At 35.2% G+C, this 22554-nt stretch overlaps 1 protein-coding gene across 1 annotated transcript; it reads right to left on the bottom strand.

Moving 5' to 3' along the window:
• Positions 1-610: 610 nt before the first annotated feature.
• On the bottom strand, positions 611-4239 carry LOC114317631 (C2 calcium/lipid-binding plant phosphoribosyltransferase family protein). Its single transcript, XM_028264389.2, has one exon. It carries the CDS (start codon positions 3821-3823, stop codon positions 857-859), a length of 2967 nt encoding a protein of 988 aa, XP_028120190.2. The 5' UTR covers positions 3824-4239; the 3' UTR covers positions 611-856.
• Between the last annotated feature and the right edge of the window lie 18315 nt (positions 4240-22554).

Here is a 22554-nt window from a genome sequence, read left to right on the forward strand (position 1 = left end):
AATAAAAAAAAACAAAATGATTTGTCCCCTAAAAAAGCATCTTCTTAATTTCCAAAAAGACGTCGTTTTGGATTTTTTTTTTTTTTTTTTTTTGCCTTGCTTGAAATTTAGGGGGATTAGGGGGCCAAAAATTAAGGGACGTAGCAAGGTCCTAAAAAAATCATATTTAAAACAGTGCAATATTCAAAAATACCCAAAATCCAAAATACAACTATTCATATTGCAATCCCCACCAACCCACATTACATTCGATTAGGGGGCCAAAAATTAAAGGAGGTAGCAAGGTCCTAAAAAAAATCATATTTAAAACAGTGCAATATCCAAAAGGGTTTGGTTATGGTGTGCAACTTACACCTTACACCTTATACCTTACACTTACACCTTTTGTAAAAAATTAAACCTTACACTTACACCTTTTTTGAAGTTGCACACCATGTGCAACCCACTTACACCTTACACCTTACACCTTACACTTACACCTTACACTTACACCTTATACTTATACTTATACTTATACTTATACTTATACTTACACCTTACACTTACACTTACACTTTTTGTGTAAGTGGCACATGGTGTGCACTTGCACACTTAAGAAAACTCCTATCCAAAAATACCCAAAATCCAAAATACATTTTCAACTATTCATACTGCAATCCCCACCAACCCACATTACATACACCACCAAACAATCTAATCACACACAATTTGATCACAGAATTTAACACAACATTTTTATATGAAGTGAGAGCTACTCAATATATAAATCTCGTCTCACATTAGAACATTGTACTTAATTCATAGAACATTGTACTTAATTCTGTGATAAGATTCTGTACCTTAGAAGAATTGAAATCTACAACATGCTATCTGCCTTAGCAGGCAGTCTCTTGAAGAAGGTCACAGCTCTTGAAGGCAACTTGCTTCTGAACCTCGGTGGCCTCAAAAAGTACAACCCCCAAGCAGCCACCACCCACCTAATCGGCACCAAGTAGAACCCAAAAGCACCCACCAAACAAAACACCACAAACAAGAACGTCGCCCTCGGATCGCGCCAGCTCAGCAGCGCTTCAAACCTCTCCCCTTGTGTTGCCATGTCCCCGATCACCGTCTGAATCCGCCCTGCCACGCTCCTCAACCGATCATACCTCATCCGAACCATGTCCGCACTCCGAGTCGTTGGAAACGAATCGAACTCTTCATCCAACTCATCCACACTCACACGACCTTCCGCGCAAGACAGCCTGGTGTCCATGTGGGGTGGGTAGCGAGGCCGCGAACGGTACCGCCAGATTCCCACTAGTGCCATGATAACGAGTACAATAGGGAGTATGAGTTCCCGAGCCCAAACAAGAAAGACAAATGATAACATCGACAGAGTCGAGTACACCGGCCTATCCCAACACCGCATAGACTCCACGAATCGGACTATAGAAATCACACCAGAAACCGCATTATTTAGTCGGAAAAAATTGGCCCTGCTCTTTCTCATGCTCCACATGTGGGAGTCGTGGTCAAGCATATACTCAACCACATCCCGCCCTAAAGGCGGCTCGGCTCTATTGAGCCGAGCCACTACTACATTTACAGCCTGGTACCTCAGAATTTCCAATTGGTTAACTGACAAAGGATTCACATAATGCATCTTTGGAAGCAATGGCATTGTGTAGCTATGTAGTACATTAGCCATATTAGTACACGAAAATCGGACTGCCAAATGAAGCTCCCCCATTTTCTTCACCCCGGAAGGGTGCAACATAATCAAAGGATACGAGTGCGTATACACTCTATCCGATTCAAGGGTTGATAACCGAATTCGAACTTTACCGATGCGCAAGTCACGCGCACCAGCATTGCTCGTATTCTTATCGACCCTAGAATTATCAAACACCCCAACAGTAATCACCGTACACGGGTCAAAAACTTCCCACGTGTACTGCTCGTTCCATTTTGGCGCGAAACTATCAACCACCGTGCGAGTTCTCACCCACTTCTGCCCATACTTGGCCACGCAATAGGCGTCGACGGAGCCGCCACGGCCCTCCTTGACCTTCATCGGCATCAAATTAGTAGCCCCCAAAATCCCCAGTTCAAGCACACCAATGTGGGGCTTCCAAAGCTGCTTGGCAGTAGGCCTCAAATCACTGCTATACATTGTGGATTCATCAAGCACATGGTATCCACCATCGAACGAGGCTTTGAGATGAATCCGAGAACCAAATCTCCCCGCCAGTTTCGACTCTCCCAAATTGTTTGAATGAATGTCGAGATTAAACCACCGCGAATTCACCGGTTTATCGTCTAATCTCCGCTCGATCGTAGTCACAGGGAGAAGAACTCTCCCCACAACTTCGTCCGTATTCGGGGCAATTCGATCTTCAATCGAAACCAATAGATAGTCTTCAAATGGCTCTGCGACAACAAACATCAAATCTTCCTTCCAAAATGGGTTCGAGAAGCTTCGATTATTCGGTGTTGTTGGAGATATGATTCTGGTTCTCAAAACTTGATTTCCGACTTGGACTTTTGCTGAAAGCTCTGGATATCTCATCAATGAAGAACCTTTCTCTCCCAAAACAATGTCTTGAGCTTCAATTACAGAGACTCTTAAGTACCATAGCTTTGGAGAGAGATAAACCTTTGATTTGATCGAACTGAGACCATCGAAATGCACATTGGCGGCTTTCGAATGCCACGCTTCGGCGAAGAATTCGTCGGCCTGAGTTCCGAACCAAATGGCCGCCATTAACTCGCCGGTTTTTGTCGATTTCTCGCCCTTTTTGTCTTCCATTCGATACCATTGAGGAGCTAACTGACTATCTGGAGGAACCCTTTTGGGGACTTCGTTTAAATCGAACCAAACACGGCCTAAGAAATCATCTTTATCTTTCTCTTTCAAAAAAATTTCCACCGTTGATGATTGCAAACAATCTTTTGAAAATGCGAAAACTTGGTTCCATTCGGCATGGTTTGAACTAACCCTTTTCGTGATTCCTCTGTAGTTTCCGAGTTTCACTTCCGCCACCACTTCTCCGCCGCCAAACACAGCGATTTCTCGAGCCTTCACGACTCTAACATACAGATACTGCATTTGCTCGACCAGATCATAGGTTGAGCTCGTTTTATCTTTGTTTCCGAGGTGAGGACTAGTCTCTTTTAGCGAGAACTCGTTCGACCCAGTAGAGTTTACACCAAACCCACCACCGCTTGCGGTGGTGATGATAACAGGCTTCATATCACCTGGGTTTGGCATAGTAGGCTTGGGATTTTGCGGATTTTGGTTGTTTTTCTTGTTTTCTTCTTGTTGATTCACCGCCATTGTCGACTCTGCTAGTTGCTGCAACTTCTTGTTCTTCTTCGAAGAAGACGAACCAGAACCAGAACCAGAACCAGAGACCATACCATTGATGACGTCTTTAACTTCTTCTCGAGTCGATAAATAGAGCTTGAAGCTAATCTCGCCACGGACATGAGAGAAAAGGCTTCGCTTGTCGAGAGTGTAGAGTTGAGCAATCTCTTCACCTTCTCTAGCAATGCTCGACCCTGAAACTCTGACTTTACCCAGAAAATTTCGACTGTTGCTGGACCTCTTCTCGTTGTAGACATTGAGTTCTATGGTTCTGTAAGGAAGGTCTGCAATGTTGGTGACATGGAAGACGAGCTTTTGATTCCAGATTGGGTTGAGATCTTTGTATTTGACTTGGGTTCTCTGTTTCTGGTTCTCAAACTCTACTTCTACAAATGGGGAAGACGAACCTTCGCCATCTTTGGGCATCAAGTTGTGGGCTGCCACTACTTCTACCACAAGCTTTTCTTTGTTCATGGCTACAGAGAGAGAGAGAGAGAGAGGTGGGTTGAGAGACAGAGAGGGAGATGAGAGGAAATGGAGACAAAACGGGTGGCTCAAGAGAACAATAAAGAGCAGAGAGTAGAGTCGTCTCACACAGAAAGGAGAGAGAGAGAGAGAGAGAGAGAGAGAACACTACTACGATACAGTGGGGACAGTGAATTGGAATTGGAGAGAGATGAGATGACATGGACTAAGTCCTATCTGTCAAAAGACAGCTCAGAATGCATTTATTACTGTGCGCGTCTTCTTCACGTAACCCGACTCAAATTATTTACCATGAAAAGGAAAATTCTAGTACTCCCGCCCTCGGTTCCAAAAAAAAAAAAAAAAAAAACGGTGTGTTTGATTTTAATTTTTTGAATTTAAATTTTTAGAAATTAAATTTTTTTATTTTTCTATTTTTTGTTTTTATTGAATATTTTTTAAATTTTAAATAATTTTTTTACATTTTTCAATGCACCTTATGTAAATATATCTAACTAGTAAAATATTTGTAAAAAAATATTTTAAAAATAATAATAAATACATAAAAATATGAAAAATGTACTGAATTTTTATATATTTTTTGGTATTTTGTGTATTTTTTAAAAATTTATTGGATAAATATTATACTTTTTAAGTGTATTTATGTTAAACTTGTCTAAAAATTAAAAAATAATGCTTAAAATGTTAAAAAAAATCATTGAAATCATTAAAAGAAAGATGAAAAAGTAAAATTTTCTAAAAACTGTTTTCTGAAAAACAAAACCAAACAATCTAAATCTTTTTAAGGATTTTAATTTTTTTTGGTGATATAATTATTATATTTTTTAAAAAATAATTTTTTCAAATTATTCTTTGATAGTATATTTTTTAAGGAATATCAATTATTATAATTATACTTTTTGTATTATTGATAAATTTAAAAGAAAAGCAAAATAAGAAATTCAAATTATTTTAGTCTTTAATTTTAAAAAATTGACAAATATTTTGGGATAATAAAAAATGAAATAATTGACTAATATTTTGGAACGGAGAGAGTACATACAAATTGCTAAAAATTGTGCACTTATACTTAGGACTGTGTAAAATAGCGCCCAATCCGCTAAAATCGCACCGATTCGCATTAATCTGTACCGCTCTATCCGCTAACCGCGATTTAAATTTTAAAATTTATAACCCGCCTTTGAAATTGCTCCACGCCGCTGTAGTTAATACATATATATTTTTCAAGCTATACTGAAATATCAAAGTAAAAATGAGTGTTCAAAATATTTAACATATAAAATTTATTACAAATTAGTAATTATATATATGAAAAATATTATGTAAATTAATGTTATATATTATGCAAAGGCTTGATAATTGATTAGAATATTTTTCAATTCGTCAATCCGCCTAAAACCGCTTAAACTGTAATTTAACAATCCACTAATCCATCATTTGGTTTATAATTTTACTCTCGAATCGCCCGAACCGTACCGAACACAATTTTTTTAGTTATGATTAATTTTTTAAATTGATATTATTTTAGTTATAATTTATTAATTATTTAATTATATCTCGTGTTATATTTAATTATTATATTTTTTAAATTATGATTATAAAATGTAAAATTATGCCCTTTTTTGAATTATAAGGTGCATATGCTACACACCCTTTAATGTTTTCTGAATTGAAAATTACAAATAATATAGTCACTTTCGAAACTTTTAACCCATTTCTGTGTCACATCATCTCTCACGCTTTTTACACGGATTTTCAAAAAAAAATCAAAAAAATAACTTTTAACCATCTTTTCAATATTAATGGATTTAAAAGAAGGGTAAAATAGAAAATTTATGTTATTTTTGTCATTGATTTTTAAAAATGAACTAATATTTTGGAATAATAAAAAATAGAATAAAGGACTAACATTTTGGGATGGAGAAAATATATTTTTTATTAAAATGTTTAGTTTTTTTTACACAATCTAAAAGTATTTAATAAGATTTTCTAATTGATAAAAAAAATTAATTTTTTAATATAAAAATATATTATTTATAATTTTCGTTATTTCTCACAAAACAAAACAAAAACAAAAATAGAACGAAAGAGTAATAATAATGGTATAATTGAATTAGCAGAGTAATATGGTCCAACAAGATCCAGTACATTTCTATTTAAAAGTCTAAAAATTTATCTTTGTATTTTTATTGAAATTTTTTAAGTTGTGTAATGATTTTTTTAATTCGAATTATTTTTAATAAAATATTGAACTTATTTTAAATTTATATAATTTTCAAACTTGTATTAACGAAATTGAATTTTTTAAAATTCTAGAAAAGGACATTTGTTTTGTTTTTTTTTAATAACATGCGGCATTTTTTTTTACTGAACTAGTTTTATAAAAAAGAAATTAAAATTATAAAATTGTCTAATTGGTATGGACTCAAAAAATAAGTTGACTTTTAAATTTTAGTCAAATGAAGTACAAATACCTGTAGTCTAAAACGATGTATAGAATTAAAATTTTAGGCTCCGTTTGATAAACAGTTGAAATTATAGTTTCACCGATTAATTTAAGTGTGTCGTTTGTTTTAAACTTTCAAATCATCATTTTATACCCATTTCTCAAAACTCAATTCAAAACATAATCATTATTTTTCAAAACTCATAACCAAACACATAATTCAAAACCTTTTTCAAAACTAAATTCAAATCAATATTTTAATTTTGTTAAAATTTTAAATATTTTAATATTTAAATATGTTACAATTTTTTAATTTTTTTTAATTTTTTAAAATATTTTAATTTCAAAATATTAAGATTTTAATTTTTTAATTTTAAAATATTTTATAAAAATAAATTCAAACTCTATTTTATAAAAATATTTTTAAATATTTTAATTTTTTTTATGTATTTGGTTACGATTTGAGTGTAGAGTTATGAAAGTAGTATGGAGTTTCGAATTATGTGTTTGGTTATAAGTTTTAAAAATAATTTTTTAATTGAGTTTTGTTTTACGTGTTTGATTACGATTTGAGTGTAGAATTGTTTTTAAATTTAAAATATTAACATTTTAAATTATTTTAAATTTTTGAATATTTAAATTATTTAAATATTTAGGATTTAAATTTTTTGAATATTTATTTTGAAAAAAAAAATATTTCCTTTGTAGTATTTTCAATTAAAAAATTGATTAATGTTATTTTCTCTTAAAAATAAATTTTTTTAATTGAATTTTAAAAAAAAAATTGGTTATGAGTGTTAATCAAAATTTTCAATAGTGTGAAAGTAGTGTGTTTTGTTATGAATTATAACAATTTGAATTAAGTTTTGAAAACTCTTTTCAAAACTCTTTTCAAAACTCATAACCAAATAAATTTTTTTACTTCACATGTCAAATCAAACTTTCAAAACTTTTCACACTCAATTCAACACTCTATTCAAAAACTATAATCAAACAAATTTTCTACACTCAAATCATAATTTCACAACTCACAAACTCAAAATGCAACTCATACTCTCAAATCATATTTACAAAATTCTACCAAACGCAACCTTAGGCTCCGTTTGGTAAGCCTCTTAAATTATAGTTTCACCCATTGATTTGAGTGTGTTGTTTGTTTTGATCTTTCAAATCATAATTCTATACCTATTTTTCAAAACTCAATTCAAAACAAAATCATTATTTTTCAAAATTCATAACCAAACACATAATTCAAAACTCTTTTCAAAACTCAATTCAAATCAATATTTAAATATTTTAAATATTTAAATATTTTAAAAATATTTTAATTTTGTTAAGATTTTAAATATTTTAATATTTAAATATGTTACGATTTTTTAAATTTTTAAATTTTTTGAATATTTTTAAATATTTTAATTTCAAAATATTATGATTTTAATTTTTTAAATTTTAAAATATTTTATAAAAATAAATTCAAACTCTATTTTATAAAAATATTTTTAAATATTTTAATTTTTTTTGTTATGTATTTGGTTACGATTTGAGTGTAGAGTTGTCAAAATAGTATGGAGTTTAGAGTTATGTGTTTGGTTATGAGTTTCAAAAATAATTTCTTAATTGGGTTTTATTTATGTGTTTGGTTACGATTTGAGTGTAGGGTTGTTTTTAAATTTAAAATATTAACATTTTAAATTATTTAAATTTTTTGAATATTTAAATTATTTAAATTTTTACGATTTAAATTTTTTGAATATTTATTTAAATTTTTTACTTATTAAATTTTTAGATTATTTAAATTATTTAAATATTTATGATTTAAATTTTTTGAATATTTAGTTTGAAAAAAAATTATTTCCTTTGTAGTATTTTTAATTAAAAAATTGATTAATATTATTTTCTGTTAATAATAAATTTTCTTAATTGAATTTTAAAAAAAAATTGGTTATGAGTGTTGATCAGAATTTTTAATAGTGTAAAAGTAGTGTGTTTTGTTATAAGTTATAACAATTTGAATAAAGTTTTGAAATTTTTTTTCAAAACTCATAACCAAACAAATTTTCTTAATTCACATGTCAAATCAAACTTTCAAAACTCAATTCAACAATCTATTCAAAAACCATAACCAAACGAATTTTGTACACTCAAATTATAATTCCACAATTCACAAACATAAAATACAACTCATACTCTCAAATTATATTTACAAAAGTCTACCAAACGCAACCTTAATTTTTTTGGTTTCAAAATTTTAAATTTATACAAAATTTAGCAATGATTCAAAGCCTCTGTTTGGCAAGATGGTTTTCAGGCTTTTTTGGCTATTTTAGCCACAAAAAACAAAATAGGCTATTTTAGCCATAACAAACAAAACATCACATCCAACCTATAATCATTACATTCTTCTCTCACAAAAAAAGTCAAAAAATCCAAAAAGCCCTTCCCAAACCAAGTTTTTTAGCCCAGGTTAAAATAGTCAAAAAAGCCAAAAAGCCAACCTACTTCCCAAACCAAGCCAAAGTATTAATTTTTGTGTTCTAATTGAGCACTAATGACATGACAATAAAAAAAAATATATATAAAAATAAATTAAGATTAAAATATCGTATCACATTAGGTGAAGTTTATTGCCAACTCATTAAAGTTGATTTTAAAACTAAAAAAATTAGAAGTCTAAAATATTTTTTTATAAAATTTTAGAACGTACAAGTTTAATAAAATTTAGAAGCGATTTATTTTTTAAATATTAAAAAAAAGTATGGCGAATAAAAAATTACTGAAAGAACAATTGACAAATCCTTTTTTAACAGAGAGTTCATCAGTAAATGGTAACGTTAAAAACACAGTCCCAGAAAAGGGCGTGGAGATGGAGTGAACGAGGTGGGGCTTTTTAACAGAGGAGCGCGTGACAGAATCTACAGAGATTCCTTTCCCCAAAACTTTCTAGTAAGAAGAGAGAGAGAGAGTGAGAAGACGAACAACTCGTCGTCCGAGGTTCTAAACATCCACAGACAGCTTTGTCCTCTCTCATGCTGGGGATTTCCTGCTTGTTTTGTTTTTGAAGGTAGAATGGTGGGAATTTGTAGTGATAATAATAGTGATGGAATTGTCAGTAAAGAAATTGATAGTAAGAAATTATTATATTATTATTATATAAAATAATAAAATAAATAAATAAATATAAAAAATTAAATATTAATATTTAAAAAAAATTCTCAATATATAAAAAATAAAAAAAAATTCTAATTCCCTCAAGTCCCGTTTGTTTGGAGTTATGGGGAGGGGATTGGGTTTGATAGTGAAGAGGGGATTGAGAATGGAGTGTTTGTTTTGAGAGATAGAGAGGGGATTAGTAATCCCTTGATATTAGTAAGGAGGAGGTAGAGATGGTATTAGAAAAATAGTGAAGGGATTATAAATTTTTTTATTTTTTATATATTGGGAATTTTTTTAAAATATAATGTTTATTTTTTTATTTGTTTTATTATTTTATATAAAAATAATTTAACAATTCCTCACTATTAATTCCCTCACTATTAATCCCCTCACTATCAATCCCCTCTATTCTATCTCTCAAAACAAATGGGGCCTCACTATTTTTCTAATACTATCTCTATCTCTTCCTTACCAATCCCCCTTCCAAGGGGACTACTAATACCAAGGAATTAATAGTCTCCTCCCCATCTCTCAAAACAAACACCCCATTAGTAATATTAAGGGATTAGTAATCTCAATCCCCTCCCTATAACCCCAAACAAACTGGGCCTAAAAGTATTATCAAAATATTTACTCCCTTTGTCCCAAAATATTAGTCCCTTATTCTATTTTTCATTATCCCAGAATATTAGTCCCTTTTCAAAAATCAAGTACAAAAATAATGTAAACTTTCTATTTTGCCCTTCTTTTAAATTAATAAACAATATAAAAAGTACAATTATAACATTGATATTTCAAAAAAATGTAATATCAAAAGGGTAATTTTGAAAAATCAACTTTTTTCAAATGCAATAATTGTACTACCAAAAAAAAGTTAAATTCTCCAAAAAAAGACCATTATTTTGGGACAGAGGGAGTACTAGCTTTATTTTGATAACTATGAAAAAAAACAAGGCTTTATTTGTCATAATTTAAAAAAATTAAGAAATTAAGAAATTATTATTTTATTTAAGTCACATTATCTTATTTAAATTATATCACCTCTGTATTGTATCACTTCAAACTAAACTCATATCCAATCCATATTTCATAAAAAAATCAAAAAATAAACTTATTTAAATCATCCTAAATAATCCATAAATAAAAATGTTAAAGAGGTTTCGTTTGAGTGTCCACCAGTTGGAATTAAAAAATAATATAAAAAATAAAATAAATTAACTAAGTTAAACAAATAAAATATCATATTGAAATCATAATCACTTTATTCTTTCTCTTATAAAAATTAAAAAAATTGTTAAACAAATTTTTTAGCTTCAAGTTAAAAAGTTTCAACTCTAAAAAGTCAATAAAAAGTTTTTACCAAACAACAACTAAAAGGTTATTTTGAAAAGTTTGTTAAAAGTTAACTTTTTTATTTTTTTATCTTTTTTTTAAAAAAACGTGTAAAAAATAGAGTAGTAATGTGATCCAAAATAAGTTGAAAGCTGAGTTTTGACTTTTAGCCAAGTTCTCAAATTAAACCTAATTTATTAATTTATTTGGGTCACATCACTTTTTTATTTTTTTACACATTTTTTTAATAATAATATAAAGTTAATTTTTTTTTACTTCTCAAAATAAGCCTAAGGATTGGTTTGGGAAGTGGATTAGCTTTTTGGCTATTTTAGCCTGGATTAAAAAGCTTGGTTTGGGAAGGACTTTTTGGTTTTTTGATTTTTTTGACTTTTTTTGTGAGAGAAGAGTGTAATGATTATGAGTTAGATGTGATGTTTTGTTTGTTGTAGTTAAAATAGCCTATTTTGTCTTTTGTGACTAAAATAGTCAAAAAAATCCCACAAAACCACTTCCCAAATAGTGCCTAAATGTCTCATATGGATGTGAGATTTATATAGAATTCATATGATGTAAATTTCACACCTATGTAAGATATTTAGTAAAAAATTTAATAAATTATTTAAGATTAAAAATGGTATATTATAGCTAAGTTATGACTTTTGTGAATTTAATATCAAAAAAAAATTTGAATTATAGCTAAAATAATATTAATATAATTAATATTAGGGTCAATTATAAATAAACCTTCTGAGGTTTGATTAAAATACAAATCGTCCCTTGTGATTTTAGAAATTACATTCCACCCATTGAGATTTTTAATTTCATAACAAATCGTCATATTTATTAATAAATCATCAAATTAATAGTTTTTAATAATGTTATAAATGTGTTTCAATTAATAATTTAAGTAATTTTATTATTATATAGGAAACTAATTATAAATTTTATTTTTTTAATTAATTTTGTTAAATAAAAAATATTAATAATGTGGTATTTATAATTTTTTAAATCACAAAAGATAATTTATACTTTAAAAAATTCAGATGATGTATTTATAACTTAATATTATAATTAGCCATAATTGGCACTATAATGGGTAATAATAAAAAATCACAAATTATTTTTTTTCTTACTTTTGTATATTTTGCATTCGCACGAAGGACAAGCCCGTGTTGCGTGTGACAACCCAGACAAGAAAATTTCTAGATTGGTCCACGGGAAACATCGAACTGAATTAATCATTTTGACGTGTTATTATAATTTTTTTTTTCTTTTTTTTTTTTTTAGGTGGTATAATGAGATGTTTTGGAAAACACACTAAAAAATTTAAAATTTAATTTTTTATCTATTTTAAATCACATCATCTCTAGTATAAAATAATAAAAAAATTAAAAAATTAATTTTTTATTATATTTTCATAACACTCTCATATTAATTTCTTAATAAAATTATATTACGATTAAAGAAATCGTTGCTATTCTATCACACCTTACGATGAAGTTACAGGACCTGAGTATAAAATTATAATCTGTTTCACACCTTACGATGAAGTTCACGGAGGGGTTATGTCTGGCTGGGAGTGGGTCAGGCAGAGGTTGAGGATCGAGGAGTTTGAGATACCCTCTTTCCATCAAGACTTTTAGTGCGCTAGTCAGGCTCATATAGAGAGGGGTGAAAGTTCTGCCCTGAGCTCGGGCTGGACCGGCAGTTTGTAGGCTTGGATTGGCAAAAGGGTTGGGTGTGGCGACTGTATTGATTTCTGCGGGTTTGGGAATAGCGCTACTACCAGCATTGGCACTCTCTGAAATCACCCTCCTTGTCGCTTCACTTGTTTTGGGAATGATCCCACTGTTGAGCGCATTCTCGATCTGAACCCCCAGTTTATGAAACTTTTGAAAGTGAATAGCGGAGCGACTATCAACTTTTGCAACATATCATGCTCGAGGTTTCGCACCATCATCTGCACTTGATCCCTCTCAGAAGGGCAACGATCTGTCATTTGTGCTGCCTTTGCTCTCCACTTCGCAACAAATTCCACAAAAGGCTCTGTTGGGTTCTGGCGAGTTGCTTCAAGCTCTTGGATGGTCATTTCAACTTGGGTATTGTAGAAATACTGATTGACAAAGGCCTCAGCTAGTTCTTCCTAGTTTTGCTTCACTGTATCCTCCAATTTGGCATACCAAGTGGCTGCTACACCCGACAGGGTTCTTCCATACAGAGAGAGTTTATGTGGCTTAGTCAGACCCATCGGCTTTAGGATATCCAAGAAAAACCGGATATGTACCATAGGATCTCCAGATCCGTCGAAACGGTCAATATGTGGCATTTTGAATCTGTCTGGGAGCTGTACAGCAACCTCGGTGTACCCATCCTCAATGTCGGGAATGAAGTTAAGGCCATGTACCTTTTTGAATTGCTTCTCAAGGTTTGCAATTTTCACTGCGGTCAGATCGAGCTCATTAACATCAAGGGGATAAAGCCTCTCATTAGGCTACACCAGGGGTCTGAAAACTCGGGCTTGAGCCAACCCTTCTCGAGGTTCTGAACCCTGCAAATCTTCAGCTGGCGGAAGTGCGTCAAAGTTCGGCTGGGGTCCCAAAGCTGGATGTGAGGTAGATGCCCCAGATGGGCGCTGCGTTTCAATACTGGTCTCGACCTGCATGGTAGTTCCCTGATTTAACGCTGCTATCACGGCCACAAATTCTTCCGAACCCTGTGCTATCACGGTCTGCTGAGTTCGAACAAAGGTGATGTCACTGGCGACTGACGGATCAGATAAACCGGTGAGCCCCGACTGACCTTTCTTTGCCTTGCCTTAGCGAAAGAACACTAGTTGCCCTTAAATTGAATTTCTGACCTAACAAAGTCTATCAGCACTAGTCCAATGTACCCGGGGGATATCGAAGCCTTCTGAAGCTATGGTTCCCAGACTGCCTAGCAAAAGAGAAAACAGACAGCATCTCAGCCCGATTTCATCGAAACAGATATGAGCAAAGCTGAATGACCGTGCTCTCTACAGAATTATGCCCAAAATTTTTCCTGTAAATCGATACCCTCAGGTAAAACTGATTGCCCCAAAATACTGATGCCCGCAGGCCTGATACTCAGACTTGCAAGCTGATACACACAACCTATAGAGACACACTCTGACAGCACATAGCAAGCAAGTAAGAGCCAAAACACCCCTATGTTGGGGTAGGGTTTCCCTGTCCTATTTTGTCAGGAGCTAGGGTTTCACTACGCACACAGCGGTTTCAAACAGCCTATCGGGTAAGCAACCTGTCCTAGCTTGGAATGGTCACTATGGATTTCGAATATGCACTAGGTCGAATGGTCAAAAGGGTGCCCCGGTAAAACCAGGGTTTGTGTTCCCATACTGGCAGAGCCCGTAACTGGTCAGCCTTATAGCACGCAGCCTCCAGCAAACCGTTCAGGAATAGCAAATGGCAAACACGGTGTCCTAGGCACACCAATGCACATGCAATGCAAAGAAACACATAAGTGTAATCAAAACAAGATATCATGAGTTCAAGTCAAGTTCTCTAAATCCCCAGCAGAGTCGCCAGAAACTATAGACGCGCCCTCGGGAGCCTCATGCTACAGTTCGGACTCAATTTGTGTCACGATCCTATATCTAATCTCACAGAGTGCAATGTAAGACCGATGAATCATCAAAGAGTCTAAATCTAGCAAATCATTTTTGAAAACAGATTTTTTTAAAAGAAGTGCCAAACATGGACTGCTTTGCTAGATACAAAGTCGCCACCTAAATATTTATTTGTGGAGAATTTAGGAAACCCTGACTCGTCGCCTAAGGCCACGTGTCCGTCATCACCAAAGTTGCCTCGGCTTGGGAACTTGAGTACGATTGGGGAAGGTCACTTCGTGAGCACCCCCGCTCGCCCGATCAAAGATCGGCCTTTATTAACCATGATATCTAGTTTTGAAAACATTACGCGTTCTTATTCCGGTTATTAGCCTAGATTTACTATGTGATGCACACAGCATACAAGTATAGACTGGGTCGCCTGAATTGGAACAAAACATCTCATGTTTGTTTATTTGAAAATGGTTTGATGGTGCTACCCGCAAGTAGGCTAAGACGTGGATTTGCCACCCTCGGATGGGCTTAGAAAACATGATTTTTGCCACTCTTAAGTGGGCTTAAAACTCACAATTAATGAATTGTTCCAATTCAAATAACCCAACCTTCACCCACAGGCATTCAGGCAGTTATATCATATAAGCACATAGCCTCATGGTAAGCATGCTATCATGGCAGTCACTCACACACATGCAAGGATGCTAAAGCATAAACACTTACCGAGTACTCCAAGTCAAAACAAAAGCTATGTTAGAAATCCATGCATGATCCTAACTATACAGAAATGCCTAATGCAACACATGCAAAATGCAACTATAGTAGGCTCGGTTATTCTAAGGATGGCATGTGAAATGCTACAACTAACAAGTATTCAACTCGAAATTGAAATACAATGCAGTTAGTATGATGCACCAAGCCCGGTGCATGCAAGACAGATGAATGAATGCAAACATGCTATCATACTATATGCTAATTGAAACATGCCCTAATCTAACCATCATAAACTAATAAATAAAAGGGAGAAAGACGTGGGATTGGAAGACATACATCACACACACGCACACTTATTACAGTTGTGCCCTCGTTCGGAGGGTCCGAATAAATAATATACAGTCCGAATGAATAGTACAGTCCGAATAAATATAAAATCCTAATTAATTAACAAATTAATCTAGGAAAGCAGGGAATTAGCATACAAGCTATGGACCGCCTCAGCTCTGTTCCGAATGATGAATGATGCATGCTCAGGTTGCCTTTGTCGAGAAATTCCTTGCGATACCCCGGTTTGCCTCTGTTTGCAATTAATCCCGAGATGTTGTGCGAAGCTCTAGAAGGCTGCTAATTTCTGGTTTGTTGCAATAGAGAGCAAGAAGGGGGCATGGCAAAGTATTTTCACATATGTATACATGACTACTCTTCGGGGAGTGTAGTCCTCGATCCTCGTGCCACCAATCACGCATCTCGATGCATGATGACCGAGGAGTCGAATTGCACGACTTAATGTGAAATGAATGCACATGAAAACACAACAAGACCTAAACTCTATCATGGGTAATCCAGAGTGTCGGCGACAGGGAATTGAGACACGTTCCATCACTCGGAGTATGAAACATACCTCGTTTTCTGTGCTTGGGCTAACTCCTATCCCAAACACGATGCAAAAGAGATGGCATACACAATGCGACTAACATACAACCTAGCATACGCAACGCTATGAAATGGCATACGCAAATGCTCGATGTAACATGGCATACACAATGCTCTAACATGCAACCTAGCATGCACAATGCTATGAATTGAAATGGCATACACAATGCACAATGGACTTACACCAACATGAGTGGACCTTAGCCACACTCACATCAGTGGCCATTAGATGAAAATGAGACAACCGAATGTGTGCACACATGCACGCAAACCGAAGACCGAACCTAAGGCATAAAATATCACTCTACCAAGGCATGACAAGGGATGCAAGATGGCATTCAAACATATAAATTTCAGCACTGAAACATGATGCTAAATGGTCCCGAAACATGGAAATATTGCACCCGATGCATGGAATAAGCCCCGAAACTCAAAATTAAGCACATGCATTGAACCACAAGTGCACAAAGCAAGCATTATTTGATCGTGAAGTATAAAGACAGAGCCAAGGTAGTCCCAAAATATGCACATTTCTGGTTTAAACCATGGCCAAAAGATGCTAACGTGATGGACTAACATAGCATGCAACATTGGCTAACAAGCATGGTTTACATGGCATGTATATGAAGTGTATGAGAACTCATCAAACCAGCCAAAAATAGTGAATAAAACATGCCAAAATATGCCTAAATAATCACTAAAATGCAGCCAATGCATGCAAAAATGAGGGGCTTCTTTGGAGGGCCATGCAAGGGGTTGTTAAGCACATACAAGATAGATATGAAGAATAGAAAAACCACCTCTGGAAATGGATAGGAAAGCCCTAAAACTCACCAAATTGGCCCTGAAATGGATCTAGGAAACATGCAAAGAAAGGCCCTTTTGAAAGGCCTTGGATGGGATTGCTCTACACATGCATTGTAGACATAAAATATGGCCAAAAGGGCTTTGGACATCGCCAAGGAAGACCTTAAAACTCACAGAATGAGGCCTGAAACAAGGCTTCAATGCATGAAAAATAGGGTTCCTTTGGAAGGCCCAAAAGACCACCAAACAAGACAAGCAGAGAGCAGTCACCCCCCTCTAATTTTGGCCCTCAAAAATACATCTAAGTCACTGAAAATCTACTAGATTTCAGTGTCTAAGAGGCCAAATCATGGCCAATGCAAGTGCTCTAATGCATAGCCTTAATCATGAAGAGATGAAGCATTCATAGGGGGAAGATGACCCCAAACAGAAATGGGACCTTAACCAAACTTGAAGATAATGTCAAAACAAGACTTTTTCCAGTTTATAGAAAATCTCGAAAATGCTCACAAGTAAGGCTAAAATAGGATGCAAAAATAGCCCTAAAAGAGAGATTGAACAAACAAGGAAGTAAATGACTTCAAACAGTAAAGTGTCCTTAAACAAAGTTGAAGAGGGACTCAAAATAAGTCACTTTACAGTTTATATCAAATCTCAAAAGTGCTCACAAGTAGGACTACGATATGATGCAAAATAGGCCTACAGAGAGGGGTAAAGCATGCAAGGGTGTAGGAGGCCTCAAACAGAAAAGTGTCCTTATACAATCTTCAAGAGGAGCTCAAAATATGACACTTTTCAGTTTATGAAAAAGTCCAGAAATGCTTTCAAGTATGGCAAAAATAAGGAGCAAAATGAAGACCAAAAGAGGGAAATAGTATGTTACCCTTGTAGCCAAGAACTCCAGCAGAAAAAGGGGTCCAAACTCTGAGCTAAAATCAGATTTTGGAGCTCAAAATGATCCTCAAAGAACCTCAGCCCAATGGTAGTTGAGTTTGATTAAGGGTGCTTAGGCAAAGGAGAGGTATATCTCCAAGTATAGCTCTTGCTATGCACACCAAGGCAAGAGAAGGAGAGAGAGGCTGAGATTTGGCTCTAGAATTTCTAGAGAGAGAGGGGGTTTTTTAGAGTGAGAAGCTCCCAAAACTTGCTTAGGAAGATTTTTTTTTGAAAAATAAGAGATATAACTCATATATGGCCAACCTTAGAGTTGGCTCGAAAATATCTCATTTAAGGACAGCTGGAGGTTGTGGAAGACAGCTAAAAGGAAAATATCTATCAATTTTGGGCTTTCTGGGCATAAGTGGTCGGCCGACCACCTTTTATGGTCGGCTTGCTACTTTTTCTAGTTTTTCAGGACAAAAAATGGGTCTGCCAGAAAGAAAGGTGGTCGGCCAGTGATTTGGAAGTCCAAAGGTGGTCGGCCAGGTGTCCAAATTGAAGCCCCAGAAGTTATCTTTCCAATGGCGCAAACCTTGCATTAAAATTCCATCTGTGCAAAAAGTTATGTCTGTTTTGGTGAAGCTGCGCAGATTCGATCCAACCGGGTTGATGCCCTACTTCAACCAACCATATCTCCCCCGTCCGGACTTGGATTTAGGAGATTCTTGAGTGAAAAATGAATCCCCGGAATTAATATTTCCAATGGTGGTGGCCTCATAGCTAAAATCCAAGTATGCAAATGAATAGGCCTGATTCAGTAAGGGCTGCTCGACTCTCTCCTATCTGGATTCATGCCTAACTTCTCCCAAACTAGTTTCTTCCCTCTTCTCTTATTTTCTTCAACTCCAAACCCCTAAGTAAGGTGTTTTGAAATATTTTTCAAAGATTTCATCTCTCTTTCATTTATTTCCACTTTGTCCTTGCTCGGTTTACCGAAAAGCGTAATATTTAACGAAATGCGTGTGTCGGAACATCGTAGGAACTTTATTTTCAAAACGTTTTGAAAGAGAGGGTTTCAAGTCTAAAATCTTTTGATCAAGATTGTTTCGGTCCAAAAAAGGGGTATGAAGTTGAGATTTGACTCTCTCCTTGCCGAAGAAACTAAACCTCTGCCCTGCACACCTTTCTCCATCAAGTAAATCATCAGTCGCGTCCAAGTCTTTAGGGCGGTTAAAAATGGGGTGTCTACAGCATCATGACCAAGTCACGTGGCACCTCGGTTGACACTTCGGTGTCACCTTGGCCACGTGCTGTCATTCATAAAATATATCCCTACAACTGTCCCCTGGGTTCTATTACCTTAGCAACCTGAGGTGATGGAACCTACATCGCTTGTTCATATATTATATCAGCTAAAATTTATTCTTCCCTTCAACCGAGGCCATGACTCGTCGGTTTCAAGTACCCAGGACTCAACTGTCCATCTTTATCAAGGATCAAGAACCAAGAGTCAAGTTCTTTAAATATCTCAACCGAGATCCCTCATCTTGCCGAGGTTATGGTATTATTATTTCAAAAATTCCAAGAGTGCTAACTGCGCATGAGTTGTCACGCATGGCCTTCCCAACCGTTTCATACATGTGTTCCATTTTCATTAGGTTGTACCTAACATGCGCCATGAAGTCACGTCGATTCAGTCCACGCCGCCTGACAGGCACGTCGCCCAAGGCATCATCAAAACATTTTTGCCGCCTTTTCATGTTTTTTACAAAACTCCTTCTCTCTCTCTGTCTCTTCACTTCTCATTCTCGCGTCTTCTCTCTACTTCAGACTTTTCTCTCTAAACATTTTCAAACCTCCATTGTCGTGCTCTCGAGTTCTCTGTAACTACCTCATCTGGCGAGCTTTTCTGTCTTCTGCTTCCATCGTCTGTCTTCTGCAAGCCTTATTCTGGCGTCCATTTTGTCGACCACATTCGGTAAGTCCTTAATTTCTTTTTTTTACCTTCTACCTTCCATTATTCTTGGCTTTATTTTCTATCTTGATCTGTTGCTGTGGAACTTGAATTTATATTCACAGTTGTACTCCATTCTTTCTATTGTTCTTTTCATGCTCTGAATTATATTTCTGGATTGTTCAATAGTGTCGTTATTGTACATTTGCACACAATGTTTCACGAGTTCGGCTGTTTTGCGCATGAAAATCCGATTTCTTGTTCCCCCATTTCTTAAGTGCTCACCCTTGCACTGGTCATACTTGTATTCTTGAATATTTGGCATTGTTCTTGCCACATCTGTGCTTCTCTCTCTATCAATTTGTCATTGCTCCTGATTATTGCACACACTCATTCAATGTTCTGTATTATGCTAAATTGGTCCTTAATTTGTTTATGGTTATGTGTTTAGCATGATTTTGTGTGCCATTATGTGATAATATGTGATTTTGAATTCGTATCTGTTCACCGTAGGAACATCTGTTTGAATAGTCCGCTTCGGGAATTAAATTGAGGGCCTTATCGGCCACAGAACCCGAAATTGATTACGCCACTGTGATTGGCATAATTTTTAGAGCCTACGGTGAAATTTAATTAAAAATTTATCCTGGTCAATTTAAACTAATTAAATTGATAAATTAAGTGCCCAATTGTTTTATAATAAAATAATGTTGAGTGAGTGCTTATTAAGGGACAACTACACCCTCATTTCTCTCCTTTTAAGCTTCATTTGGCTGATGAAAAACTCTTAGACTTGAGAGAGGATCGGCTAAGAGAGAGAGGGTGAAGGAAATTGAGATTTTGGTCCTAAAGCTTGGTGATCTTGGAGGCTAGCTCGAGAATTTACCTTAAATTGTGAAAATTAAGCTTCTAGGTAAGCCATTGACTCTTGGATTCATGAATTGAACGTGCAATCTTGTGAGCTCAAGTATTTTTTGTGATTAAGAGTATGATTTAAATTGGTCTTGATGAGATATGACCATGCATGCATAAAAATTCTGTTGAATTGCCATAAGTTGCATAATCTAGCATGTACCATGTCAATTAAGCAAAAATTGAAGTTTGATCATGCATGCAAGCTTGGTTTTGTTGAGTTTTGGCACCATTTGCATCTTTGAAATGGAAATGAAGTCAAGATGGCCTTGCATGTTCGAATAATTAAAGACATGAGCTTGAATGCATGAATTTGTTATATGGGTGATGAGTTTGTCATATTTTGGGACATGCATGTAGGTAAATCAAGAAATTGAACTTCATAATGCTATAATCTTGCAAAGGAACCATGTTAGTATGATTATATTTGAGATTTGAGCCTTTGCATGCAAGAATGGTAGCTGGGAAATTGAATTGAAGCTCAAGAACACAATCTGGAATTTCCAGAATTTTGACTTCCGCTCGAGCGGGGGAAGTGCCGCTCGAGCGGAGAAATCGAGCTCCCAGCATTTTTGCAGACATGGTTCTCGCTCGAGCGGGGGAATTTGACGCTCGAGCGGGGAGCTATGTAGACAGGCAGTACGCTCGAGCGGCCGAGTTCACGCTCGAGCTGGAATTGAAGGCAACCAGTACTTTTGTAGACCTAAGGGTCCGCTCGAGCGGGGACCCTGTTTTCTGAGATTCTGTTTTTGCATTCTGAGTTCTGTTTTCCGTTCTCTTTCACCTATAAGCACTCTTAGGGATATGTTAAGCATTGTAAATGAATTAATGAGATATGAATAAAGCCTAATGAGGAACGTGTGAAGCAAAGAATGGGTTGAACTGTTAGTGACCCTTTTTGTGTTCATGAAATGTGTAGGGGCAAGCTCCAGGGCAAATCCACAAGCCGATCACTGTGAGTAATATCAATATTTAAAAGCTTGTGAATGTCCAATTGTTATTCTCTTAAAAGCCTTATGAATTTGCTAATTGGAATCGTGGACAAAAGCTTGATACGAATAAATGAATGGACCAGAGGTCGTTTTGATAAAAATAATGGGCCAAAGGCTGTTTTGATATAAATGAACGGGCCGAAGGTCGTTTTGACAAGAATGACCAGGCCGAAGGCCGTTTTGACAAGACTGAATGGGCCGAAGGCCGTTTTGACAAGAATGAGTGGGCCGAAGGCCGTTTTGACATGAATGAGTGGGCCGAAGGCCGTTTTGACACAGATGAATAGGCCAGGCCGTTTTGACAAGAATGAATGGGCCGAAGGCCGTTTTGACAAGACTGAATGGGCCGAAGGCCGTTTTGACAAGAATGAACGGGCCGAAGGCCGTTTTAACATAAATGAATAGGCCGAAGGCCGTTTTGACGTAGATGGAAATCAGAATGGGCCAAAGGCCAATATGTTTAGAACTACAGTCACTTGATCTAAACTTTGTATAAATGTACATATGTTAAGTAGGAATATGAATTGGGCCAAGGCCGTTTGGAGTATGTTGTTCTACATATTGTTTATATGACTTCTGTATTTGATATTATTCACTGGGCTATCGCTCACGCTCATTCATGTGTTTGTAGGTGAGCCAAGGGAAGTCCAAACCCAGCCCCAGTGAAGTCTGTTAGGAAAAATACGAGTTTTGAGGAAGTCAGCCTTGCGTCTCACTCTTGAGACCTATCCTTGCCTTTTTGTTATGTAATTATATTTTGTCTTGCCGGCAAGGACTTTATGTATATCTATAAATGGTCTGTTATGGGTTGACTTAATTGGATGATCCTGTTGGTAAGGAATTTTATGGTACTGTACTTTTGACGTGGGTTATTAACGTATATGAATTTGGTTTGTTTTGAAGTGCATATAAGCACAGCTCTGTGGACAAAGTTTTGATTATTGCTTCCGTTTGGCCCCTTTACTCTGTTGACTTATGTCTATTTTGGTT

This window comes from Camellia sinensis, chromosome 14 (genome assembly GCF_055761805.1).
Source record: "Camellia sinensis isolate YWXY chromosome 14, ASM5576180v1, whole genome shotgun sequence".
Lineage (NCBI taxonomy): Eukaryota > Viridiplantae > Streptophyta > Magnoliopsida > Ericales > Theaceae > Camellia > Camellia sinensis.